At 54.1% G+C, this 26,925-nt stretch overlaps 1 protein-coding gene across 4 annotated transcripts in view; it reads right to left on the bottom strand.

Moving 5' to 3' along the window:
• The window catches only part of TMEM94 (transmembrane protein 94), a 35,573-nt gene extending 9,221 nt beyond the window's left edge, over window positions 1-26,352 (bottom strand). For 3 of the 4 annotated variants that reach the window (XM_065910991.1, XM_065910992.1, XM_065910994.1), the window contains exons 1-8: window positions 8,924-9,149; window positions 3,242-3,361; window positions 2,378-2,505; window positions 1,956-2,092; window positions 1,575-1,777; window positions 1,058-1,209; window positions 458-560; window positions 146-232 (exon numbers count right to left, since the gene is read on the bottom strand). In XM_065910991.1, coding sequence (XP_065767063.1) covers window positions 146-232; window positions 458-560; window positions 1,058-1,209; window positions 1,575-1,777; window positions 1,956-2,092; window positions 2,378-2,505; window positions 3,242-3,361; window positions 8,924-8,977 — 984 coding nt within the window. In that variant the 5' untranslated portion in view covers window positions 8,978-9,149. Of the gene's footprint in view, window positions 1-145; window positions 233-457; window positions 561-1,057; window positions 1,210-1,574; window positions 1,778-1,955; window positions 2,093-2,377; window positions 2,506-3,241; window positions 3,362-8,923; window positions 9,150-13,166; window positions 13,298-25,885 lie in introns of those variants that run through there. The other variant, XM_065910993.1, reaches the window with a different exon arrangement.
• Between the last annotated feature and the right edge of the window lie 573 nt (window positions 26,353-26,925).

Raw genomic sequence — 26,925 nt, 5'->3', positions numbered from 1 at the left:
CGCTGGGGGCAGCAGGCAGGAAACGGGGAAGGAGAGCAGGCACTCCGAAGAGGACGTCTGGGAGACCCCTGGGCTGGGGGTGGGAGGGGCAGTCAGGGCGCCCCGAGGCCCATCTCTGGGGAAGGAGAGGAGAGGGCGGCCTTACCTGCAGCTGGAGGAGGGCGTACTGCCAGCTGGTGACACCCGGGGCTTTCAGCATGAAGCGCAGGGCGTTGGTGATGAGGAAGCTGGCCTGTTGGGGACAGGAGAGACGCGGCCTTCACTCTCCCCGACCCCAGGGGGCACCCAGGCTCTGAGGCACCCCATCTTCTGCCCACTCACACTCCCCCACCCCCGGCACCGGCCGGCTCACCCCGGGACCCTCCCGTCTGCGCTCACAGGCTTGCCGGAGTCCGGCCCCCAGGGCCCCCGATCCCCTGGCCCCCCGTGGCCCCCACCACGGCCCGGCCGCACACACCAGGACCACCGGCACTGCGAAGCGCAGCATCGCCGACTGCACCGTGAACCTCTCGTTGTCCAGGGCGGTCACCGGGCGGGACAGGGCCATGTCCAGGCACCACCTGCAGAAACAGCCTTGCGTCCTGCAGCTCCCCCTCCCCTCCCGGGCCCTGGCCCCGGGAGGATGGCCTCCTGGCCACTGTGGCCCATGGCCATCTCTGAAGCCGTCTCTGATTCAGAGTCCAGACTGAGAGGGGGTCAATCACCCAGTCGAAGAATTCTCACAAAAGGGACTTCCTTAACAACCCACCCTGCAGGGCAGGGGGCGTGGGTTCGATCCCTGGACGGGGAACTAAGATCCCACAGGCCGTGGAGAAGCTAAGGCCACATGGTGCACCTACTGAGCCTGCGAGCCACAACAACGCCCTGAAACAGCCAAGTAAACACACTGGAAAAAATAAATAAGAATCCTCACAAGAAGCTAAAGCGAAGGCCCCGCAGGTGCCTGCTCTAAGGGGCCTGGGTACGAACCAGGCTCCTTCCTGTCGTCATCGCCGGCTCACGGCTCACGGAGGGAGGCTCTGGGGGGAGAGGGTGGGGGACAGCACAGCGCCCCCACCTGATGTTGTCGATCACGGGGGTCTCGAGGACACGGAAGAGCCGGTGCTGCTGGGGGTTTTGCGGCCCTTTCTTCACTTCTCCCCGGGGGGATGGGGGTGGCGAGAAAGGGGGGAACAGATCTCCCGGCTCCAAGACAATGTGCTCGTCGTCCTGCCAGAGACAAAGGGAGCAGGGAGAGGGTAATCAATGGGTCCCGGAGAAGCCACTCTTCCTTGACCGTTGCAGCGAAGCAGAGACATCTCACCAGGTTAAGGACCATCAGTGAGCAAGGAGTCACCTGGAGTGGGGTGGGGGGGAGCCTGGGGGATGGGTTTCCTAGCAACTTGAGAATCACAGGAAAGGAAGAACAGGATGAAGAGAAAGATGTTCCAGCTTTTCTCCATTTTTCCTAGAGCGCTTCCCAGGAAACCCGCGAGCTGGGCAGCAAGCGTCAGGATGAAGCCCCGGGACCCTCCCACCATCGCTGGTGGACGTTCCCACAGCATTTCCAGGGAAGGAGAGGAGCCCCCAGCTACCTTGATGCCCCGCAGGGAAGCAAAGGATTCCTGGCCGGGCCTCAGAGCTATGATGTCTCCTTCTACCAGCAGGCTAACCGGCAGGTTGACGAGATGTCCGTCTCTGTAGGCCCAGTGCAGAGACCACGAGGGTGTGAAGGGCATGTGGAGGTCTGGGTACATGGCATCTGGCCACTTGACCTCCTTGCCATCCCTGAGGGCATCTGATGAGGGTGGAAAGAGGGACACGGCCTCACCCGGAGCTCTGCACACGCCAGCAGGATCCAGCATGCACCTCGGGAGCCGGGTCTGCTCCGCTCGCTTCCCCAGGCCTGCATCAACCCACGCCACTCACTCCAGCACTGGCCCCTCTGCAGGTCCGCGTCCCGCCTGGCCCCTCACCTTGGATTTGGTCAATGACACCCCGCAGTCTCCGCTCTACCTCCCGACGCTTCAGCCGATCTTGCCGCCCAATGAGGACGAGGTTGAGGAGCAGCAGGAGGAAGAGCGCCGAGGCATTCACGAGCTCCACCCCGTGGCTGGCAGCGAGAGGGGAGGGGGTCCTGGGGGTGCTGGCCAGCGGGGTGCAGGGAGGGCTCTGCAGCCCAGACAACCCAGGGCCCCACACTGCCCTCCACACCCCTTTCTGCTTCCGACAGCAGATGGCCAAGGGACTGCAGATCCCCACGTGACCCAGGCTCTGACTGCGGGGGGCAGTTCCCTGTCTCCCCGGGTGGGTACGGGGGCAGGAGAGGGACGAGCCCAGACCCTGCGAGAGGTGGGAAGAAGCACCCCCCACCCACCTGGGGCCACGGGCCACGTACCTGCCAGCCGGCTGGCCCCCGCAGCAAGCCAGCAACAGGAGCACAGCCAGGAGCATGAGCGAGGCGCCCGGCCAGTGGAAACAGGAACAGCGGTTCCCGTGGTACAGGAAGCTGTTTCTCCACATCTCCTGGGGGCAGGGGGCAGGCGAGTGAGAGGCTGGGGGACAAGCGGGAGACGGGAGGGGCCGGGACTCTGACCTGCTAGGATCTGACTGCCTTCCTCCCAGCCCACCCGATCCCGCCCCCCGTGGCTGCCTCCCTCAACTCACTTCAGTCCTGGCTGGGGGTCGGGACGTCACTCTGAAAGGAATCCTGACTCCTTTCTGATTTTTAGGGATGCCTCGGTTGGGTCATGCTGCCCAGGACGGCAGGGTGAGTCCCGGCCCTGAGAATGGGCCTCCCGAGTTTTTCCGCCACCCCAACTGTGGAGCCCTACACCACGGCCACGGGTGTGGAGCTCTGGACCAGGGTCACAGGAAAAAAATCTCTGGAACTGACCAAGCCCCATAGCAACTGGTGCCATGAGCCTCTGGATCTAAACCAGCCAGTCCCCTGACCCCGTATTAGATCAGTCCCCTAACCCCGTATTAGATCAAATACCCACCCTATTTTCAGCCCTATGGCATCCCATCACCTAATGCCATCATCCCAGTAGGAATTTTCTGTCTTGAGGAAATAAAAATTGGCTGCCACCCTTTGACAGGGTTTGGCTCTCCCTCAAGCTGGCCTGCTGTGCTAACAGCGGCTTCCACTCTAGTAAACTTTCTTCTCCTCTCGTTCTGCCTCACGTCTGGAAATTCTTTTCCCACCCGCGCACGGGCCAGGACCCCAGCTAGGCTCTGGGCTCCCGGGAGGACGTGTCACCTTCCACGTGAGACATTTCTTCCGCTCCTTCAGGTGTCCATCCAGCACTGCCTCCAGCTGCTCCTTCAGAATGCTGAGGGCCTTCCGGGTGGACAGGCCCAGGGCCAAGGGCGGCTCGCCCTGGAGGGGAGAGGGGGCGGCTCTCGGCATCCTGCGGGAGGCCCAGGCCCCCTCCCCTCCTGCCTCCCCAGAACCTTCCTCCCTCCTCCCAAGGCCTCGCCCTCCCTTTCCTTCGCTAGCCCCTGGCAAGCGGTAGGGGTCCTGAGTGTGTTCCCCACCGAACTAAAAGATGTTCGGGTACACATTCCCCCGCTCTTCAAAGCCCAGTTTAACACAAAACTAGAGGGACTTCCCTGGCGGTCCAGTGGTTAGGACGCCACGCTCTCAAGGCAGACGGCACAGGCTTGACCCCTGGTCGGGGAACTAAGATCCCGCAGGCCACAGAGCACAGCCAAAAAATAAAACAGAACCAGAAACAAGCCTTTCTAGGCTCAGCGTCTTCTAACTCTCCTTTCCCTCAACCCCCAACCCACTGCCATCAGCAGCCCAGTACCACTTGGGCCGTGCTCACCGCCCAGCTCCCCTTACTGCACTGGGGCCGTCTTTCCTGGTTCTCCGGCAGGAAAATGTGGATTGTTTAAGTGGGGGGGGGTGGGGCTTCCCTGGTGGCTCAGCTGGTAAAGAATCCGCCTGCAATCTGGGAGACCCAGTTTGATCCCTGGGTCAGGAAGATCCCCTGGAGAAGGAAAAGGCTACCCACCCTGGAGAATTCCATGGACTGAACAGCCCGTGGGGTCACAAAGAGTCCGACGTGACTGAGTGACTTTCACTTTCTAAGTGGGGAGAAGAGAACTAATCTAGAGGTCCTAGCTTGACGTTCTCCCTAGTAAAAACGTGAAGAAAATCCCCACCAACTTCTGTTACCACCAGCTCATTAAAGGGAAGCTACTGTAACACTGATGGCGGGAAGAACACAACCTCAGAAAAAGGCAGCCGCTCCCAGGAAAGGACCTGGACCGACCACACCCCGCACTCCCGCTCTCTGAGGGTGGGTGGAACGAGGCACGGACGGGGTGGCTGGTGGCACATTTTCCTCTGTGGCCCCACAGCCTGACCCCTGCCACCGAGACCCCCTTTCCTGGGTTTCTCTCCTCTGTCCTGTCCACCTACCCCACAGTCCCTCCTATGATATCTTCTCCACAACACTGTGTACGTTTCCAGGGCTACATCAGCCACACGGATTCGCCTGCCAGCAATAAGCTTCCAACTCCTAAATCTGACCTCTAGCCTGACCACTGTCCCAAATTCTGACCCGTTTCTGAACTGATCCACAGCTCTTTCGTAGGTATCTGTGAGTCGACACGTCCAAAACCCTGAAATTGCCACCCAGCTCTCCCCAACAGAGCCAGTACCCCTCCTGCAAATTACCACCTCACCCAGGCATTCCAGCCCTCCCGCCAACCCCTGCCTCCCCTTCCCACCTCCCAGTCCCTACCTTCCATCCCAGCCAGGGAGAGCGTATCTGATCAATTGACCCTGTTTCCCTTTAAAATCCAGCCCAGACTCCTGAGCGTGGTCTGGGATCTCCTCCAGCCTCCTCGCCTGCTGCTCCTACCGCCTGCCCAGCTCCCTGCGCTCATGTGCCAGCATCTTCCTGTGTTTTCCTAGCCAAGAACACACTCCCTGCCCCAGACAACTCTTTACTTCTCCTTCGAGACTCGGCTCAAACACCACCTGCTCTGGGAAATTTTCCCAAAACCCAGGGCTGCACGTACTGGGGGAGGCTTGTATTCCAACGGCACCCCAGGGCAACCTGGCTCACAGGCGGCACCGCAGAGCACTGTCATCACAGGTTTACTTGTCTGGCTCCCCCACCAGCCAGCCAGCTCCTAGAAAACAGGCGCTGAATTCTTCCACGGCCATATCCTCCCAGCAGGCACAGGGCAGCGACTCAATGAATTCTTGCCGAATGAATGAATGAATGAGCGTACATGTAGCTTCACTGGTATCAAGGACACCTTAATCGGGGTTGTCGAAAGTGTTCAGCCCCTCAGTTGTGTCTGACTCTTTGTGACCCGATGGACTGCAGCCCGCCGGGCTCCTCTGTCCATGGAATTCTCCCGGCAAGAACACTGGAGTGGGTTGCCATTTCCTATTCCTGGGGATCTTCCCGACCCAGGGAAAGAACCCGCATCTTTTGCTTCTCCTGCATTGGCAGGCAGGTTCTTTACCACTAGCACCACCTGGGAAGCCCAACCCAGGACCTATGGCAGAACTGCCTGGAGCTTTTACAAATGTGCAAGTTCCAGGTCCCCACCCCAGACCTACCCAATCAACACTTCTGGAGGTGAGGCCCACCCTGGGTGGATCTGAGGCACAGATCCCCAGCCGGGGGTCCAGGGGAAGAGAAGGCCCCCAGGAAAGACAGGGCCTGGGGGAGCAGTGAGTCTTTCCCAGGGCCGCCTGAAGGGCACCAACGCAGGCTTTCACCTCGGAAAGTTCTGAGCAAGCAGAGGGAAGCCCTAACCCTGGGGCGCCAACAAAGGGCCTGGGTTTATCCACTGGGTCCCGGCCAAGCATCACTAAGCCAGTGGGGCCCCGGCTGCCCAGGTTCACGGCCCTGCTTCTCCACTCCTACCTCTGGGCTTCTGCCCTGGCTTTGTCCACTAACGTTTCTGGATTTCCTCCTCCCTGCAGGTCTCCATATCCACCCCACTCTGTGGCAGCCTGGCCCCTCACCAGCTACACATCTCCACCACTAGAGGTAATGATGGCCTGGGGGTGGCATCCCCTGTCTGTGGGCCGGGCACCGCGGGCCTATCGCCAGCTCTCTCGGCCTGAGGGGTGAGGATGGGCCCCAGAGCGGGTCCTGCCCAAAGACCTCCCAGTTCCTATGCTTGAACCTCCATGCCCCCCATCCCTACTCTCCACAGAGGCTCTGGGCAATTATGAGATGAGAGCTGCCTCTTCCCAGAGGGAAGAACAGGTTATTTCAGCTCAGGAAGAAATGGGCCTCTGGGCAGGGAGCTGGCACCCCCTTAAGGGTAAACACCTCCCTCTGGCAGGGATCCGGGCTAAGAGCCCATGGTCCAGAACAAAGGAGTACCAGGTAAGGCCAGTACCTCTGCCTAGACTTCTGGCTGGAGGGAAGAAAGCCTCCACGGGCAGGAAGGAGGAACAGAAAAACAAAGGGTGACCAGGGGCCTGCCCAGGGCCAAGGGGCTGGCCCAGAGGGGGACGCCTGCCCCCCTCGTCCCCAGAACACCCCAGAAGAAGAGACTCTGGGAGGCCCGCCTGTCCTCCCCTGCCCCGTCCTCCCCCAGGCTCAACCCTCCGAGCTCCCTTTCCCAGAGGGGAGCGCGAGTTCCCACGGTGGACTTGCCTAGGCCAGGTCTCCACAAACTAAAGTGAGTACACCTCCTGCGGGCAGGGGAGGGCTGGCTGGCAGAGGTGGACAGGCTGTGTGCCAAAGGGCGGGAGAAAGCAAGGGCCGACAAAGCCCACGGGGCTGCGGAGTCACCCGGAGAGCTGCTCGGGCCAGGACGGGTGTCAGGCTCGGGAAGGCTAAGGGAGCAGCCGGAGCACAGCCTTCCTCTGGCCGTGCCTCTAGACCCTGAGCACTCAGCAACTGCCCTCTGCTTGCCCTGCAGCTGGCCTGTACGCTCTGCCTTATTTCAGGCACCCCAAACCCCCTGAATCCCCCACCCGGTGATTGTTCAGCTCCTCCTCTGCCTCCAGGTTCTTGGAACCTGTAGTCTGCTCCCCTCCAGGGGTGGAAGGAGGGGCCAGAGGGCAGCAAGCGTGGAGCCCCCGTGAGTCAGCCCCCCGCATGCTGCGTCTGGTTTGGAGCACCCACTCCAGACTGGCGATTAAAGGCAACACAGCAGGGGGAAAATGAGCCCTTGTAATTATATGCCTCCTGAGGAAAGCGCCTGCCCACACAGAGGCCCCAGGGCCCGACACCGCCCTCCAGTTGACCCTCAGCGGCCCGCAAATCCAACTGTTGTGGCCGCACACGAGGCCTGATGGCAACCCCGTCTCCAGCAGGAGAGCCCGGGTGTGGGGAAAACCACTGCTTCTCTGCTTATCCCGAGGCTTTCCACCCAGGTGGTGTGAGGACTCAAACAGAGGAAACTGGTGAAAGACCAAAGGTTTTCCAAAGGAAATTCAGGAAGGGCTCACGGCGGCCCTTCTCAAAAGCATGGAGTGAGGCTGGACACCCAGTGTGCCTGGGCGCCCACAGCGGGTGCAGTGCGAGGCTGGGGCTGGTGTGAGAGATAAGAACCCTGGTCACACACACTCCATCTAAGGTCTGCTCCTCTCCGTCCACCAAGGCCAAGAAGGGCCAGGAGAACCTGTCCCGGAGGGATGCTCAGATGCTCCTCCTCCCTGCTCCCAGGCACCTCCAGGAGGCTCCGGGGGGTGAACAGCCAGGTCTCCATGCCAGAGGGGAGGGGCGGCCCTGCTTCTTCCCCGACATTGAGGTTTTCTGGACTCAACTCCCGAGGCCCCAGCAGGGGCAGGCTCAGGAGGGCTGCCATCACACCCCTCACTCCCTCTCTGTTTCATCACCAAAGGAGGACACGGGTCAGGCCCGGGGTTTCAGGGAGCAGCAGGTGGTGATGGATCTCTGTCTGGTCCAATCAGAACAGCAAGAAACCTGCTCCAGAACCGAATTCGCTCCCCAGGGCCCAGAGCTAAGCATCTGGGTCAGTCTAATGAGGCTTCAAGAGCCAGTATACCTGGGCTGCCCTGGGCCACCGTGGTCAGGCTTCTCCGGTGGCCCAGAAGCAGAAGCCCTCAGCAACCCCCAACCCCCTGCCCCCTGATCGGTCAGGACTCCTCTGAGGTTCCCTCAGCATAGCAGCCATCTTCCTTCCTGTTCGACCTGTTTCGGGAGAAAGTGGACTCAAGGTCCCCTAGGCTCAGGTGGACCGATGATGAACTGGCCTCGGCCACAGCAGAAAACCACTAATCAGAACCAGCTGACCCTCTGCCAGGCCCCCTGGGTCACGGCCTTCTTGGCCATTGCAGCGGTCAGGGGACCCAAAGCTGGACTCCATGATGTCGGAATCACCGGAGCAGAGATTCGGCCACTGTCCTCCAGGATATATGACAAGCATCACCACGAATCTCATCTGAGTTGGGCAGACAGACCCAAATCGACTCCGCTGACAAGCAACTCAAAACCTTAAGCAGGGGCGCCTCCTCCTCTTCCTCCTCCTCCGGACCGGGCTTCACCCATCTCATTCCTCACCTCCTGCAGACAAGACCCAGGAAGAAACCCTTTCCCCCTCCCAGCACCGGTGGCTCCTGTCTCAAGACCCATGTGGTCCAACGAGAGATGCCTCCTTCAGGGCCCCGAGGAGGGGTTGGCATCCAAGCCTTGTGTGTGGTGACCCGGGTTCTGGCATGCCGTGAGAGGGTGCCCCATGGGGAAACGCGGGCTCCGGTCCTGCTCTGGGTGACCCTGGGTGACTCAGGGGCTGGGTGGGCACCTCCACACACCGGTTTCCTGGTTCCCACTCCCGGACTCCGTCCATGGTCCTCACTCCCTGGTAATCCAGGCTGCCTGGGGTCCAGCCTCCACCTTCCACCCCACCGTTAACCCAAAGCCTCCAACACAAAGCGGGGAAGCCGGGCGGGCGGGACAGGGCAGTCAAGCCCAGTCGGCATACTCACTTTGCCGCCTTTGCCCTGAGGGGCCGTCCATAGCTCTGCCCGCTTAAAGAGCATGGGGCAGCGCCTGGGCCACAAGCGAGTCAGCTACCGGGCTGCCAACACCGCTCCCGGGGAGGGCGAGGAAGAGACGGGAAACGGAGAGGGTGAGGGAGGGCAGGGGAGAACAGGGGAGAGGGCTGGAGTGCGTGTGAGCGAGGAGGAGTCGGTGCAGCGGCGGCAGCAGCGGAGTGGAGCTTCAATCTGCTGATTAATTCAGCCTGTTCCCGGTCACGCTGCAGATTGAGGGAGGGAGGAGGCGGAGGAGGAGACCGGGCTGCTGGTGCGGGAGGAGGCGGGGGAGGGAGGGGTGGAGAGGGGGAAGCTGGCAGGGGCTCTGCCAGATGTCGGGGGCTTGGCCCGTTCAGCAGGGGAGGCACCGCGGGGTGAGCAGAGGGGGACATACAGCCCAGGGCTCGGGAGGCGCCCACCAGCGGAGAGGCTGAGCAGGAAATGGCTGCTGTCAGCCCGCAGCCCAGAGGGCAGCTGCCAGCATCAAGGAGGACCTGGCCTCTCACCGCCCCAATCCCTTCCCTGGGGCCGTGTCACTGGGCGAGGTGAGGGGCCCCACTGGGGGAAGCCCCCCGATCCCTGACACTCCAGCATGGAGCCACGCCAACCACAGCCCTCTCCTCCGTTAGAGCTGCGGGAAGGAGGGGAGGGGGGACTTGAGAGCTATTAACAGCAGCACATCCTAGAGGAGGGGAGAGTACTGACAAGTGAGAAAACGGGAGCAGGGACTTCCAGGAGGGCAGAGGCCGGGCACCGGAGAGGGAGAGGAAGAGCCCCTGAAAGGAAGCCTCTGGGCATCCCAGCAATGGACCAAACGCCTGCCCACCAGGTGGGGGGGAGGGGCTCCAAGAGCCACTCATCGGAGCCAGGGCAGGGCTCAGCCAGCGGCCGTCCACCGACCGCATGCGATGCACCTGCCAGGTGCTGCTGGGGCAGGCCACCGGGCCTCGTGCCCGGAAGAAAGGGGGGCCGGGGACCTTCTGGGGCTTCATTCAGGGCCTGCGCGTCACTCCGGGACCCCGAGTTTGACACACAGGAAGCTGTCGGAACAGACCCCCTGGGTAAGCGGGGGCAAAAGACCCTGGGAGTGGACAAGAGAGTTCTCTGCCTCCGTCCAGGCCACCCTGAGGCTGGGGCAGGAACACCTCAGTGGAGAGGAAATGGCCTAACAGGTCCAAAACCGGAGCGCAGGCTGGACCTGAGACGGTCTCTCCAGGGCCCTCCTTCCTAGACGACACCATCTCCTCTGCAGCCAGCCTCTCCCCTCCCGCCTCTCTAGCACAGTCCCCAGGGGGGCCCCACCCCAGACCCCGCCAAACCCAGAGCTGAGTGGGGATGGGAAAGGAAGGGCCTGGGCTGCCCGGGGGTTAAGGGCAGGAAGTCTCCCAGAGGACGGGGGAGGAGGGGTTGGCTTCAGAGGCAGTCACTCTGATGTCGGGCAGCGACTTCAGCAAAGGGCCCAGGAGACTCCTGACCCCCAGCCCCGGCTCCCAGGTCACACTCCCCTTTAGCTTTCTAAAAAGACACTGCTCTGGGGGAACCACAACTAAGCAAACACTGTCCCTCCGGTGCAACAGCCCACAGGGTCTGACCCGGGTGCTCCACAGCCCCCAGCACAGCCCTCTGGCGTCCAGTCCCGCCTTCCCAACACTGCCCGCTGCAGCAAGAGAAAGGGGAACTTCTGCATCTGAGAAGGAGAGACCCAGACCATCACTGCCAACGGTACATCCACCACGGGCTGGAGACAGGTGCCTGCGGAGCACCCTGAGGACAGGAGGGGGGCGAGATGCAAAGGATCTACCGGCAACAGTCAAACAGTTGCCAGGCAACGACAGGCAACCTCACCATCAACTCCCAGCATGTCAGCTCACCCACTCCCGTTGGAGGCCCCAGGGGTCTACTTCAGAAGCCCACATTTACGCAACTCACAAGGCACCTCAAGTAGAAACGTCATCAGATGTATTACTTAGCTGCTTACCCTATAAATTCCTCGACTAGTCTGTGAGTCTCTGTAAGCCAAAGGCCATCCCCCAGGGGCCTAGAGCTCTACCAACCCACAGTGAGCATTCCATTAATACAACTGATGATGGTAGTCATGGTGCTTTCTAGATCAGGAGAACATCTATCCAGAAAGAAAAAGAGGAGGATGAAGGAAAACCCTCCCTGACAAAGGGCATCCATCCTGGGTTCACAAGTGTTCTTTGAGAACAAGTGGCTTGAGAGAGAAGCCAGCCCCTGGACCACAGAAATCTGTTTCCCTGATTCAACAGTAATGGGTGTTTCAGTCACAGGCTGGAACCAGAGGAAGATACTGTCCTCTGTTTTGGGGACATTCAACCTCACCCAGGCAGGCCACCGCATCACCACATCGTAACCTTTGGAGGGAGGGCACTCCCTGGAATTGACCAGTGCACGGCCCTTGCAACTGTACGCAGCAGCCTTGCACCCAGACTGGGGGTGGGACAAGTGGAGCTTTGCCTGCGTGCCAATCCCTGCTAGGATGGATACCTGCACAGCAGTCAGAGGCCTCTGTGAGCAGGAGGCTAAACACACCCGCCTTAAGCTCAGGTCCACGAGCCTGCTTCACAGCCCACCCAGAGGCACGTGAACCCCGGAGCTGAACACGTCAGCAGTCAGCCAGGTTCCAGTGTGTGGACCCACAGCTCCTTCCCCAGACCTCCCAAGATCTCTTTGGCAGGAAGATCACTATCGTTAAGTTCAAGTCAATAAATATTTACTAAGCACTTGCTAATGATACATGGCTGAGAGGTTAAAACCTCTGCCTGGAATGCACGTTCAATCCCTGAGTTGGGAAGATCCCCTGGGGAAGGAAATGGCAACCCACTCCAGTACTCTTGCCTGGAGAACCCCATGGAGGGAGGAGCCTGGTAGGCTACAGTCCATGGGGTCGCAAAGAGTCGGACATGACTGAGCGACTTCACTTCACTTCAAGCCCTTGCTACATGCCAGGCTCTATGCTAGGAGCCGGGGACGCTGAGATAAAGTGGGACAGACAGACGGTGTCAGCACGGCATAGCAAACATGATGGTGGAGGGGCTGTGAATGCTGGAAGAAGGGGCTCTGGGGGGATGAGGATGTACCTGGAGAAGGTCACGCCTAAACCAGGTCTTGAATGAAAGAAAAGTAGAAGTCTGGCAGGACAAAGTGGGAGGAGGGGATTAGGTTAACAGCCTACACATGAAGTGTGTGCCCAAACTCTGAAGTGCTCAGAATTACCAGTGGCGGGACTTCCTTGGCAGTCCAGTGGTTAGGATTCTGTGCTTCCACAGCAGGGGGCACAGATCTGATCCCTGTTCAGGGAACTAAGGTCCCACAGGCCGCACAGCACACCCCCAGAAAGAGAATACCAGTGGCAAAGGCCAAGGCGGGGGAGGGGCGGGATGCTGGGCCAACGGGCTAAGTGGGCTTGTGGGGGGCTCTGGACCCCACAGTAACGGTTTCGGCAGGTGACGCAATGACTTTTAAGCAGGAACAACAAAAGGTCAGCTCTGCGTTTCGGGTAATTTTCCCTGCCTGCCCAGTAGAGACAGGGGGTCAGAGACAGGGGGACCTGCTAGGAAGGTGTGACAGGAGTCCAGGCAGAGATGGAACGACCTCCTTTAGGGCAACCTTCGTCCCAGGAGAGGGGTGCTTGGATCGACAACACATCTACCTCCGCATAAAGATGGTATGTGGAGGCTGGGGGTGCCCAAGTCAGGCTGGGGGAGGCTGCCTGGACCCCCGTGAGGGGCTCACCCCCAGCTGGTTCAGCAGCTGCGCCTGGAGTCTAACTGGGAAGCTCTTCCCTAACCACAGAGAGGGCGCCGGACAATACTCAACACGGCTCGGCAGGTTGGGGCAGAGCCCAGCAGAGGGCAAACAAGCGAAAATACACAGCCCTGGGCGAAGAGTGGAGGCTGGCTGGGAGCCAACCCCGATCGGGAACCGCCTCCCATGCGGCCACGTTCACTGGCCCACCCTCTGCCCTTGAGTCCCAGCTCCCGCAATCTGCGCATTCCAGCCGGTCAATGGCCCCACCGAGGGATCAGATCACGTGCTCCAAGCCCCAGAGCCACACACCCCACCCCTCACTTTCAGCGTCAAGCCCCCACCCAAGGACCTCCCAGGCAAACACAGGTCGGGAGAGTCCAACAGAAACACTGACAGTCCCCAGGAGGCAACCATCACGGCCTACCTCGTGCTTCTCCTTCAGGTCCATGGGCCCAGGGTACTGCAGGCATGCCCAGAGGAAGGTGGTCACCCCCGAAAGGAAGGTTCCTCTGCGACATGTACGCACCCCAGTGACTCTGTCAGTCACTGTGACATCTGGGGAGAAAAAGAAGAAAGAGGTCCCGTGGGGCCGCTGCTGTGAAACACCAGAGTATCGCCCCAACAGTCGAGCAGGATGTGGAGGAGACGGTGCCCTGGCCGCTGGGCCCCAGCCTGTCCTGGCAGCTGGCAGCTTTACAAAGTCAGGAGGGAGATGGCTATGGAGGGAGGGCTGCTGGAGGGCTGCAAGTTTCTCCTCTTTGAACCCTCATTTTTGGAGGCATGTACGCTTTGTTCTTTGACTTGCTGACTTTCAGGAAGCAGGAAAAGCCGTGGCTCATCAGCTCTTTATTTTTATTTTCGGCAGCACTGCATGGCATGTGGGATCTTAGTTCCCCAACCTAGGATCGAACCCACACCTCCTGCAGCGGAAGTGCAGAGTCTTAACCACTGAACCACCAGGGGAGTCCCTCCTCGGCTCTTTAAAAGTGAAGGTACGGGACTTCCCTGTGGTCCAGTGTTTAAGACGCTTCCACTGCAGAAGGTGTGGGTTCCATCCTTGGTCAAGGAACTAGGAATCCTGCATGCCCCTCCCCACAAAAAGTGAAGGTAAACTGGAATCTAGATACAACTGAAATAAACAGGCAAATGGTGGAGAGAGCAGCAGAGATGACTGGGGTAGAGACATGCTTGCTCCACCTTGTGGGAAACACACACCGTGTGCAAACACGCACGCGTCCACGGGCCGCGGGCCTCTCTAGCAGCTGGTCAATGGGGTAGTGCTCAGTAGGCACCTGGGTGGGTGCCCCAGGCTGAGGGGTCCAAGGCGACAATAATCTGGAATATGAAGATTAGTCTCACCTCCCCACCTCTTACTCCCTCCCCATGTAAGCCCCGACCCTCACCCATACACACTTTATAATTTCAGATCAGTGTTTGGGTAAAGAGTGCGTGCATGTGTGCGTGCAGGATAAGTCGCTTCAGTCATGTCTGACTCTGCAACTCCATGGACTGTAGCCCGACAGTCTCCTCTGTCCATGGGATTCTCCAGGCGAGAATACTGGAGGGGGTTGCCATGACCTGCTCCAGAGGATCTTCCCCACCCAGGGATCGAACCCACGTCTGTTATGTCTCCTGCATTGGCAGGCGGGTTATTGACCACTGGGAAGCCCAATTAGCTGAGGAGAGAGCAAATCAACCTGCTGACCAGGGCAGTTCTCTTGGGGCCAATGGCACAGCCTTGTTAAGAGGAGCTGGTCAGAAGCCCAGGAGAACTGTCTAGAAACAATTAAAAAAAAAAAAAAAAAGCTGTGTCCAGAGGACCCCAGGCAGGAGGCCCAGGCACTGCAGGCACTAAATCCGACCCACGATCCCATCCAATCCCTCACGGCCTGCATGGCCGAGTCTGTCCGTCCCTCTGCTCTGCCAAGCAGGGCTCTCACAGTCCCGGAGGTCAGAGGCAGCCAGCTGACATGGGATCCGGGGAGGCTGAGTGCGCGTCTCCCCGAGGCTGCTCTGACTCGGGCACCCAGGCCCTGTTTACGAGGACAGCTCAGGGTCCCCATGACAGCCCATCCCAGCGGGGGCTGGAAGAGGCAGTCACCACACAGGGAGAGGCATCAGAAGCCAGGCAGAGATTCTGCTCAAGCTCCCCACCAACACTACCAGGGTGAGATGACTGTGCGGCCAGCTGGAACCGCAGCAGTTCCAAGGGCAGCCAGGAGCACGACATTCTTCTGTGAGCCTCTGTGTTCCCATCACTCCATACATGGGATTCTGGGAGAGAGCCGGCCTTAACCGCCTGATCTGAAACCAGTAGCTGTATCCTTAAAGGGCCAGGTCTACTCTCCGCCCACTGTGAAAAAACCCACAGGCTTCAAAGCCAAACACGGGTAGGTTCAAATCCTGGCTCCATCATGTGTCAAGTGCCAAATGACCTTGGCAAATCACTTGCCTCTCTGAGCCTCAATGTCCTTGTTCAATGAATGGGAGTGATGATACCTAATTCACAGTTTTAATATTGATACACTCCCATACGCGCATGCATGCTAAGTCGCTTCACTAGTGTCCAACTCTGCGACCCTATGGACTGTAGCCTGCCAGGCTCCTCTGTCCATGGGGATCTCCAGGCAAGAATACTGGAGTGGATTGCCGTGCCCTCTTCCAGGGGATTACCCTGGCCCAGGGATTGAACCCATGTCTCTTAAGTCTCCTGCACTGGCAGACAGGTTCTTTACCACTAGCACCACCTGGGAAGCCCAACACACATCCATAAGAATGACTAAAATGAAAAATACTGACAGTACATACTGTTGGTGAGGATACAAACTTGTAAATTACCGGTGGAACTATCACATGGTATAAACACTTAGGAAAATGTTTTGGCAGTCTCTGATAAAGTAGAGGTGACTGCTGAATAAGCCGGGGGTTAGAGGCACCAACCTCTGACACCACCTCACCCTGGGAGCGTAGTGGAAAGTCCACGTGTAACTTTACAATCAGCCCTCCAAATCTACGGTCCTGCCTTTGTGGATTCAACCAACCACAGATTATGTAGCATTCTGATTCATATTTAGTGAAAGAAATATATACATAAGTGGACTCATGCACTTCAAGGGCCAACTATAAACACTTATTAAATGACCAAGCAATCAAAATATATGCCCTCACAAAGAGTCATAGCAATTTCATTCAAAATAGCCCCAAACTGGAATAATCCAAATGTCCACTCCACACTGAAAAAACTAAGATCATGGCATCCAGTCCCATCACTTCACGGCATATAGATGGGGAAACAATGGAAACAGTGACAGATTTTATTTTCTTGGGCTCCAAAATCACCTCTGATGGTGACTGCAGCCATGAAATTGAAAGATGCTTACTCCTTGGAAGAAAAGCTATGACAAACCTAGATAGTATATTAAAAAGAGAGACATTACTTTGCCAACAAAGGTCCATATAGTCAAAGCTATGGTTTTTCCAGTAGTCATGTATGGATGTGAGGTTGGACCATAGAGGAGGCTGAGCACCAAAGAATGGATGCTTTCAAACTGTGGTGCTGGAGAAGATTCTTGAGAGTCCCTTGAACTGCAAGGAGATCAAACCAGTCAATCCTAAAGGAAATCAATCCTGAACATTCATTGGAAGGACTGATGCTGAAGCTGAAGCTCTAATACTTTGGCCACCTGATGTGAAGAGCCAATACATTAGGAAAGACCCTGATCCTGGGAAAGGTTGAAGGCAGGAGAATAAGGGGATGACAGAGGACAAGATGGTTGGATGGCATCATCAACTCAATGGACATGAGTCTGAGCAAGCCTCGGGAGATGGTGATGGACAGGGAAGCCTGGTGTGCTGCAGTCCAAGGGGGTCGCAAAGAGTCGGACATGACTGAGCTAGTGAACAACCACTCACAGGTGAATGGATGAACATGGTATGATTAATGCGTATAATGGAATTCTACCCAGCAACAAAACAGAATAAAGCACTGATACATACAACAATGTGGCTGAATATCAAAAACATCTGATGAGTGAAAGAAGCCACTCACAAAAGAGTGCCTACTGTATGATTCAACTTACAGAAAATCTATTATTGTTGTTTAATCTTTAAGTACTATCTGACTCTTCACCACCCTATGGACTGTAGCCCTCAAGGCTCCTCTGTCCATGGGATTTCCCAAGCAAGGATACTGAAATGGGTTGCCATTTTCTTCTCCAGGGGATCTTCCAGCCCTAGGGATTGAATCTGTCTCTCCTACATTGCAGGTGAATTCTTTACCACTGAGCCACCTGGGAAACCCATATAAAATTTAGAATAGTCAAAACTAATCAATCACGGCAGCAAGCAGATCAGGAGATGCCTGGGGTTAGGGAGAGGGAATGACCACAAAGGACACAGGGATCTTTTGTTTAATATTGAGACTGTGACTGGTGGTTATGGGATGTATGCATTTGTCAAAATCCTTTGAGCTATATATTTATTGGATTGGCCAAAATATTCGTTCGGGTTTTTTGCAACATCATCCTTTTTGGCAAACCTGATAAACAGGTACATTTTATTGTATGAAAATAGAGTTGCCTCCATAGAGCGGATTCTCAGAAAGTACAGTGGAATATGAGGTACAGCCGATCTTTAAAATGCCTAGCACAAGCCAGATGTGGCCGATCTAAAAGAGAAGGATAATGAAGCATTTATCCAGGGCTGACAGTGTGTTACAATGGCAGATACTTGGTAACTCTAAGGAATGGTCCTGTTTTCAAAGAAGTGTAAGATGAGGTCCCTTCCCTAGAGGGATTTAAAATACAGCAGTTTGGGCTATTCTGAAAAAAAGATAACTAAAATTCAAGTTGGCCTTGAAATACTAAATGAAAATTGCCAACAGGTGCATAGGAGGAAGAGGTACCTAAGCAAGAGTCACGAGTCCAACCAAGGCACTGAGGAAGAAATGCAGGAGCGTTTTTGAAAGATGGCGATCTGACCTATTTGGTTAGAGCAGAAGGTCTGAGTAGGTCAGAGTGAAGAAATAAATGAAGGACCACGCAGGACAGGGAAATCGGTAACCCTTGCAACAAAGGCACCCTGAGGAGTCACTGGAGGTTTCTGAGTAGGTCTCGGGGTTTTAAGAGGGTAGAGAATGGATCAGAGGAGAAAGGGAAAGAACTTACAGGCAATCACCCTGGTTCGGCATGACGAGTGTCTCGACAAAGGCGGCAATGAGAATGAAGTGGTGGATGCACCCTGTTGCAGGCTCAGAACCAGCATCAAAAAGAGCTAAGTAAGCGATGGGGGCCTCCCTGGCAGTCCAGTGGACAAGATTCCTCCTGACAATGCAGGGGACATGGGTTCAATCCCTGGTGCGGGGAGATCCCGCATGTCTCAGGGCAACTAAGGAAACTCGTGCGCCTAGAGCCCGTGCTGCACAACAGGAGAAGCCCCCGCAGCGAGAAACCCAGGCACCGCAACTGGAGAAGGAAACAGAAAGGCCCGCACACAGCAGTGGAGACCAGCGCAGCCGGAGGTAAGTAAATGTTCTCTTAAAAAGAGAGCTTAAGTGGGGACCCAACGTTCAGGCTGAGGACTGGCTGAGGAGCTGGCTGTCCGTATCTCTCTGTAAGCTGCGGAGGCATTCTAGGCACACCCAACACACCAAAAACACAGTTTGGTGGACGTTAGCTCAACAGCTGGGCCCAAAGTGTGCTGCCTGGTGCGGGAGGGAGGGGGGCTTTTAATCACAAGTCTCAGAGTTCCATCCTTGGTGGCATCCGAGTCAGGAGTTTGATCAGTGACTTGGGGGAGGAAACAGACAGTATGCTAATCCAATTCTTGGGTAGCACAAGCCTGGAAAGGAGATCAAAGCCAGGCTCCAAGAAGATCTCAACAGGCAGAAACGATGGGCCAAATGTAATAGATTCAACTCAACTGTAAGAGAGTCAATATCAATTCCTGTCCCTTGGTTCAAAACTATAAAACATTGTAGAGCAATTATTCTTCAGTTAAAAATAAAAAGAAATTTAAAACACTACTGTATAAAACACTGTAAAGCAATTATCCTTCAATTAAAAATAAATTAATTAAAAATTTTTAAAAACTACTGTATAAAACTACTACAAACGGCTTGCGTGCTAATTTGTTTCACCATGTCTGACTCTTTGTGACCCCATGGACCGCAGCCCGCCAGGCCTCTCCCTGAGAAGATGGGATTCTCCAGGCAAGAATACTGGAGTGGGTTGCCATGCCCTCCTCCAGGGGATCTTCCCAACGCAGGGATAGAACCTCCTGCACCAGCAGGCAGGTTCTTTACCACCAGCGCCACCTGGGAAGCAGTTTCAAAATAAATGGCATGGCCACCCAGAGTTCATTCATATTTAGGTCAAAGAACTGATGCTTTCAAACTGTGGTGCTGGAGAAGACTCTTGAGAGTACCTTGGACAGCAAGGAAATCAAACCAGTCAATCTTAAAAGAAATCAACCCTAACTACTCATTGGAAGGACTGATGCTAAAGTTGAAACTCCAGTACTTCGGCCACCCAATGAGAAGAGACAACTCAGTGGAAAAGACTCTGATACTGGGAAAGACTGAGGGCAAGAAGAGAAAGAGGCAACAGAGGATGAGATGGTTGGATGGTATCACCAACTCAATGGACATGAGTTTGAGCAAACTCTGGAAGATAATGAAGGACAGGGAAGCTTGGTGTGTTGCAGTTCATGGGTTTGTGAAGAGTCAGACATGACTCAAGAGACTGAACAACAATAACAATAGACATGCTAAGTCCCCCAAAAAAGAAAAGTAAGTCTCCTTCTTGTACATTTCAGAGCATGCCTGAAATAATTTGTTCATTTGTGCATCATACACCGAGAAAGACACTGACAAAAGTGGAAGGTTTCCAGACAGAAACAGCCAGGTTGGAGAATCTATGACATGAGAAATAGTGGAAGGACGTGAACACACTCAGCCAGGAGACATACCAGAAACATGTCAGGTCTGAGCAGGGCTAGAGGGGCATGACGGCTGCCAGGGGAAAGAAGGGCCAGGCTTACTCTGGGAGCCTCCAACGACAGGGCCTAGGCGAGGGTGAGGAAGCTACAGGGAGGCAGACTGGGACTTAATATCAACAATATCTTTTCTTCATTTTTGTTTTTTGGCCACAAGGCTTGTGGGATTCTCAGTTCCCTGCCCAGGGATTGAGCCCAGGCCACGACAGTGAAAGCCTGGAATCCTAACCACTGGGCCACCAGGGAACTCTCGAGCAATTTCATTACATAGTTAGAATTGCCTTTAAAAAATGGAAGAGGCTACCCTGATGGGTAATGGGCTCCCCATCACCAGAGGGCAAGCAACAGTGGGAAATTATGGAGCTATTAAATATATCAGGCAGCACATAAGAAAGAGATGACCTCCTATGTCCAAGAGACTATGAAATCAAGAAATCCAGGAGCATCTACCTATGAAAAGATGCTCAACTCCACTCACAGTAAGAGACATTCAAATTACCCCAAGGGAACAAAGCTGGAATATTTTCACCACCAGACTTCAAGGTTTTGTAAAGCTACACTAATCGATGCGGTGTGGTATTGGCCTGGCAATAGAGTCTAGAAATAGATCCAGACAAATACGGTCGATTGATTTTTGAGAAAGGTACAAAGGCAATTCAGTGGAGAAAAGACAGTCTTTTCAACAAATCATGCTGGAACAACTAAATAATCAGATATTTAAAAAAAAAAAACCCAAAGTTTGTAAATATAGCTTGCACCATATATAAGAATTAACTAGTAATGGCTCATAGAGCTAAATGAAAAAGTAAAAAGAAAAAATAATAAGAGGAAAACCTTTGTTAACTTTGGGTTGTATTTCTTAGAGTCAATACCAAAAGCTGCTGCTGCTGCTAAGTCACTTCAGTTGTGTCCAACTCTGTGCGACCCCATAGACGGCAGCCCACCAGGCTTCCCCGTCCCTGGGATTCTCCACGCAAGAACACTGGAATGGGTTGCCATTTCCTTCTCCAATACATGAAAGTGAAAAGTGAAAGTGAAGTCGCTCAGTTGTGTCCGACTCTTAGCAACCCCATGGACTGCAGCCTACCAGGCTCCTCCGTCCATGGGATTTGCCAGGCAAGAGTACTGGAGTGAGTTGCCATTGCCTTCTCTGATACCAAAAGCACAACCTACAAAAGATATTAATAAATTGGAACTGAGTAACTGATGACAGGAGTGGGAGGAAGAATTTTCACTATATATACTTTTGTGCCTTTTGAATGTACCATGTGAATGCACCACATGTATCTTTAAAAAAAAAACAAAATACAGCAACCTCTCACTTCTGGGTATATACCCACAAGATGTGACATCAGGGACCCAAACAGATATTTGTACACTCGTGTTCACAGCAGCATTATTCACAATAGCAAAAGTGGAAGCAACCCAAGCGTCCATCAACAGATGAATGGATATACAAAATGTGGCTGATGCATACAATGGAATATTATTCCATCTTAAAAAGGAAGAACATTCTGACATGTGCTGCAACATCAAAGAACTTTTAAGGCCTACACTATGTGAAATATTGAGTGAAAGTTGCTCAGTCGTGTCCGACTCTTTGTTCGACTCTGTGGACAGTAGCCCACCAGGATCCTCTGTAGAATTCTTCAGGCAAGAGTACTGGAGTGGGTTGCCATTCCTTTCTCCAAGGGATCCTCCCAACCTAGGGATCGAACCAGGTCTCCCACATTGCAGGCAGATTCATTACCGTCTGAGCCACCAAGGAAGACCAAAGTGAAATAAGCCAGTCACAAAAGGACAAATACCATATGTTTCTTCTTACATGAGGTTCCTAGAGGAGTCAAATTCCTACAGACAGAAAGTAGAATGGTGGTTTCCAGGGACTAAGGAGCGGGGAATGGGTGGGGGGAGGTGTGGTAAGTGTTTAACAGGGACAGAGTTTCAGTCTGGGAAAATAGAACAGCTCTGGAGATGGATGGTGGTGATGGCTATATAACAATATGAATGTATTGAACACACCGAACTGGTTAAAATGGTAAGTGTTGTGCTATGTATATTTTACCACAATATATTAAAAAAGTCAGCAACTTCTGATTTTGCAACTGGTTCTGGCTTATGTTACAAGCAGTGCATTTCATGAAGACTTTAGGGATGTTTATGCTCAAATTCAATAAAGGCTTTAAAAAAAAAAAGATACTGCCATTAAGAAAACTAAGTTCATATTATATAATTATACTATCCATATTCATACTATTCATTCATATACTATTCACACTATAATATTCATATTCTTAATTTTACTATTTCTAGTTTCCCAAAGGCCACTGTGAGCCCTGAAAGGGTCTCCTTCCCGTGGGGACCCCTCATTCCCCATCACCTCAGGTCTCTGGATGCAGGCATCAGCTCAGGTCTAATCTGGCCCTTAACCCACTTGCCACGCCATGTGATCCTGTTTACTACTGGCTCGGCAGCCGCAGGCAAAGCTTATTATTACAAGAACCGCTGGTCACCAAACCACACATTCTGGCTGGCCGGTCCATTCGGAAGAAAAACATTCCTGCTGCGGCTTAGCCTTTAGTTCACCTGTGTACTGTAAACAAATCTGGGCCTGCTCAGAAACCGGGGTTCAAAGAATGGTTTTAAAGGAGCCTAACTTTTAGGTAAAAAAAGATGCTCTTGTGAAAACAAGGCTGACACACAACAGCAACTTACACAGCATTATAAAGCAATTATACTCCAATAATTTAAAAAAAAAAAAGTTTTTTTAATTAAAAATCTCATTTGGGGAAAAAAAAGCACCCAGCAACTTTTGGAAAAAATGAAATAAATTATGATGTATGGCTTAAAAAAAAAAACAAAAACCCAGGACTTCCCTGGTGGTCCAGTGGTTGAGAACCCATCTGCCAACGCAGGGGACACGGGTTCGATCCCTGGTCCAGGAAGATTCCACATGCCTCTGGGCAACTAGGCCCATGTGTCACAACGACTGCAACTACTGAAGCCTGAGTGCTCAAGAGCCCACGCTCTGCAACAAGAGAAGCCACTGCAATGAGAAGCCCCCACACAGCAACTGGAGAGCAGCGCCTGCTTGCCACAACTAGAGAAAGCCCTCAAACAGCAACAAAGACCCAGTGCATCCAAAATAAACAAGTAAATAAAAACAACAATGCTGACACAATAATCAGATTAAAAGGATTAGCACCCACTGATCAGCGGAGAAGTGCCAACTGGGAACCTTCACACTTAAACACCAGGAGTGAGTAGATTTGGGAAAGGCTATTATCAGAGCTCAAACTTGAGTTGGGTGAGGGTCAGTCGCGCCTTGGGTTGTAGGTCATGGTCTCCAACCTCCAGGATCTAATGCTCGACGATCTGAGGTGCAGCTGATGTAATAATAATAAAGTGCACAATAAACATAATGCACTTGAATCATCCCCAAACCATCCCCCCGTAATCCACGGAAAAACTGTCTTCCATGAAACTGGTCCCTGGTGCCAAAACGGTTGGGGACTGCTGGGTAGGTCATGTTTACAAGAGCATGCTTCCCTCTCTATGCAGAAATTGTTTCCCAAGCTCAACATTAGGGAAGGACCAGTGGGAGGAACCAAAGGATTGCAACCTGCCTTTCTCATGAGTTCCGCAGGAGTTAAGCTTTCCAAAAGACTTAATTCTCAACCCTTGGAGCTGGTACTCCCTAGCAACTTCTCAAAATAGAAATGTGAAGGGTTTTCTGTTTGCTTCCATCTCACCGCCCAGCCCTGGCTCTCCCGGCTGGGTCACCACAAACAAGGAGGGGGTGGAGGCAGTTCAAGGGCAGTTAACTCTCACTTCTTTGGCAGCTGGTTATCAACGGGATGGTTTGTACTCCACCTCCCTGGGCAAAGCACTTCTCCACGGTCTCGGGCAGTTTCCCTACTTGTCGTTCTGACAAAAACCAGAGAGAAAGGAAGTTGCAGCTGAAATAAGTCTTCCAGGGGATGTGGATTTTCTGTGAACATCTAGCCCCAGTTTCACGATTAAAGACAGTCTACGTTTGGTGTCTTCTGATCTTTATAGTGATTTTTTTTTTTAATTCCACGGATCACTTTTATCTTTTTCTTTTTTTTTCTTTTACCCAACTTTTTAGATAAGAAAACTGGTGCCCTTTTTTCTTATTTAAAACTACCTCACTGGAACACATTGACTCTTCTTTTGCCCAGATCACCATAAAGACATACCACTATAATACTTCTTCTTCAGTGCTTCTCGACTTTTTCCTGCTTCCGGCACTGCTCTTATGCACAATCACACTTTCTTAATAACACCTCTAATTACACTGCCGAGTTCCCTGAAACCAAGAAAGTGCTACCTTGCCCTGACTCCACCCACCCCACCCCCGCCTCCCCTGAGAATCACTAATTTACACCCACAAATACAAAGAGAGACCACAATAACTATTAATCAGCCAGTGAACTACTTGTTGGTTACTTAAAATTAATAAATGCAAAATATATTAAGTAAATGCTAGACCCCATGCACAGGGTTTCCTTGGTGGCTCAGATGGTAAAGCATCTGCCTGCAATACAGGAGACCTAGGTTCGATTCCTGGGTTGGGAAGATCCCCTGGAGAAGGGAATGGCAAACCACTCTGATATCCTAGACTGGAAAAATCCCATGGATAGAGAAGCCTGGTGGGCTACAAGTCCATGGGGTCACAAAGAGTCAGACATGACTGAGCGACTCACACACAAAGATCCTATACAAGGGATCCTGTACATATAGACCACCTCATTCAAGGCTCACAACCACCCTGCAAGAGGCTGAGAAAAAACAGGGAACTTGGTTTTCTCTGATCACACCTAGGAAACAACATGCTGTAATGGGTAAAGAACTCAAGAATCTGGACTTGATGAACTTGGTGACCTTGGCCCTGGCCCTTTGCTTCTCTCAACAGTTAGTACCAGGCTTCCCAGATGGCTCAGTGGTAAAGAACCCGCTTGCCAATTCCAAGGCACATGGATTCGATCCCTGGGTGGGGAAGATGCCCTGGAGAAGGAAATGACAACCCACTCCAGTATTCTTGCCTGGGAAATGCCATGGACAGAGGAGCCTGGCGGGCCATACAGTCCATGGGGTGGCAAAGAGTAAGACACGACCTAAGGACGAAACAACAAATTAGTCCCCATATCTGTAAAGTAAAACGTTAAAACTGCCTCTTGACTTCCATCTTCTAAGAGTACCCAGGCTTAACTGCAGTGAGTGTCTTGGATAGAGCATGAGAAAACTACATCGTCCCGGTGTAGAAAATCACACACCAAGAAGGAAAATCGGATTCAACACAGAACTCCCTGCCTTTTTTTCCCCCCCAAGATCCACACACACACAAAGAGGGTGGGATGGGGCAGCACGTGACCAAATCAATGAGCACGCCGAAGTGCAGCCGGTGGTTACACACCAATGAAAGAGCAGGGTTTCGCTCGGATCTGGCTGCGGGCAGGGGCTCACGTCGCCGCACACGAGGGACGCTTAAGCCCTGGCTTCAGCGGCACGGCAGAGGCAGCAGTTTAAAGGGCGGCAGTGACTCCCGCTGCTTCTAAGGAGCCCTGAAGCCTTCGGGAAAGGTAGAGAGGGCGGGGAGGGGGAGGCCCGGCACGCTCCAAACTGCAGCGTCGCCGCCGCTCTTCGCTGAGAAGCAACCTCCGGCTCCGTCCACCTGGACACCCGGGTCGTGATCGGCACGAGGGCCCGGGCGGGCGCAGGGGAGACAACCGTCCGAACTGAGGCCCGGAGCGGGGCACTCGCAGAGGCCCTATGAATAAACTGGACGCCAGCGCTGGAGGCCGTCCGAGCCAGGGCCCCGGCACGGTCATTCCCGGGGCAGCGAGTCTTTTGTTGGCGGGAGGCTTCGATTTTTGACGCGGGACCCCCAAGGGGCCAGGCCAGGGCCGAGGGGCACGTGTGAGCCCCTGAGAGGAAGGAAATGGTCAAGAGCTGGAGGCAAATGCCAGTTCCTTGACTCCTCCACGGAAAGGGATTCCCTCGAGGCCACTCCCTGGGTGCAGACCCCAGACTCCCCTCCCCTCGTCCAGGAATCCCGAGGAGGCGGAAGGCCGGGCCCCACGCCCCTGTGCTCCCCTTGCTTCGGGCCACGGGCCTTCTCGTACTTACCCGGGGCCCGGGACCGGTCTTCCTCGCCCGCGTCCTCTCCCCTCCCTGCCCCCTCCTCACTTCACGTCCCCTCCTCCAGGGGCCGCGGCCATGTCCGTTACTGGCAACTCCAAAGGGGTTTGCCTCCTTCTCCGACAATGGAGACCGCTAGCTCGCTTGCTAAAGTCCTGGGCGCCGATTGGTCGATATCCGAGACGGGGAGAATTTCCAGCTTCTTATTGGCAGAGCGGAGCGCGAGGCTGTAGCCACAACCGCCCCTCTGGGAGCCTGGCGGAATTGAGTGCCAAATGCTGCCGGCGGGAGAGCTCACAACCGCTGTCCATCCTGGAGCGTCGTTCTCGGGTGGTTTCTGAGTCAGAGGTCTCAATCAGGGATGAGGGCACGGCTTGCAGCTCGATTCGTTTTCCCACGGAATTGTCCTGGGAAGATCGACAGGACCTTCCGCCCCCCGCCTTTCTTTTAAAAATAAGCCCTTTGCAGAGCAGAGCGCCTGTGTCTCCGACTTCTAACTACCCTCCTTGTTGCTGGGAACAAATGCCTAGAGACACCTCGCTCAGAGACCTGGGAGGGAGTCCCTGGGGACCAATTCTGCTTCCAAATCAAAGCAGGAGATTCTGAGGCAATCCTGCAGTTTTCTCGTCAACTTAACTGAACTCTAAGGGGAAAAACAAGTTTAAAAAAAATTTTTTTTTCTAGATAATTAGAGAAATTGCCTGGGAGACCTCTCTTGGGAAAACAAAGCAAGCTGTGTCAGTATTTACTTCTTTTTTCCCAAAGATCTGAGCCTGGAGAGTTAGGGTTTTGTTTTTTGGTTTTGTGTCTGTTTATAAAATTGAAGGACATTCATGGCTGGCCCTGGGAAGTAAGAGCCCCTTCTCCCTATTAATGAATTTAATTACGTAATTAAAATCTCTTTCTTTGCAGCTGGACAAGAAAGTGCCATTTCAGTGCCTACTCTTGTATGTTTGAACTGTTTTATCTGTGTCTAGAACTGGTAGACTTGAATCTTAGATAAAACTGGTGGAATCGTGTCACTTTCC

The sequence above is a fragment of the Muntiacus reevesi genome, chromosome 18 (assembly GCF_963930625.1).
Source record: "Muntiacus reevesi chromosome 18, mMunRee1.1, whole genome shotgun sequence".
Taxonomy (NCBI): Eukaryota; Metazoa; Chordata; class Mammalia; order Artiodactyla; family Cervidae; genus Muntiacus; species Muntiacus reevesi.
The sequence above is the reverse complement of the archived record's forward strand: the minus strand, read 5'-3'. Positions and strand labels throughout refer to the sequence as shown.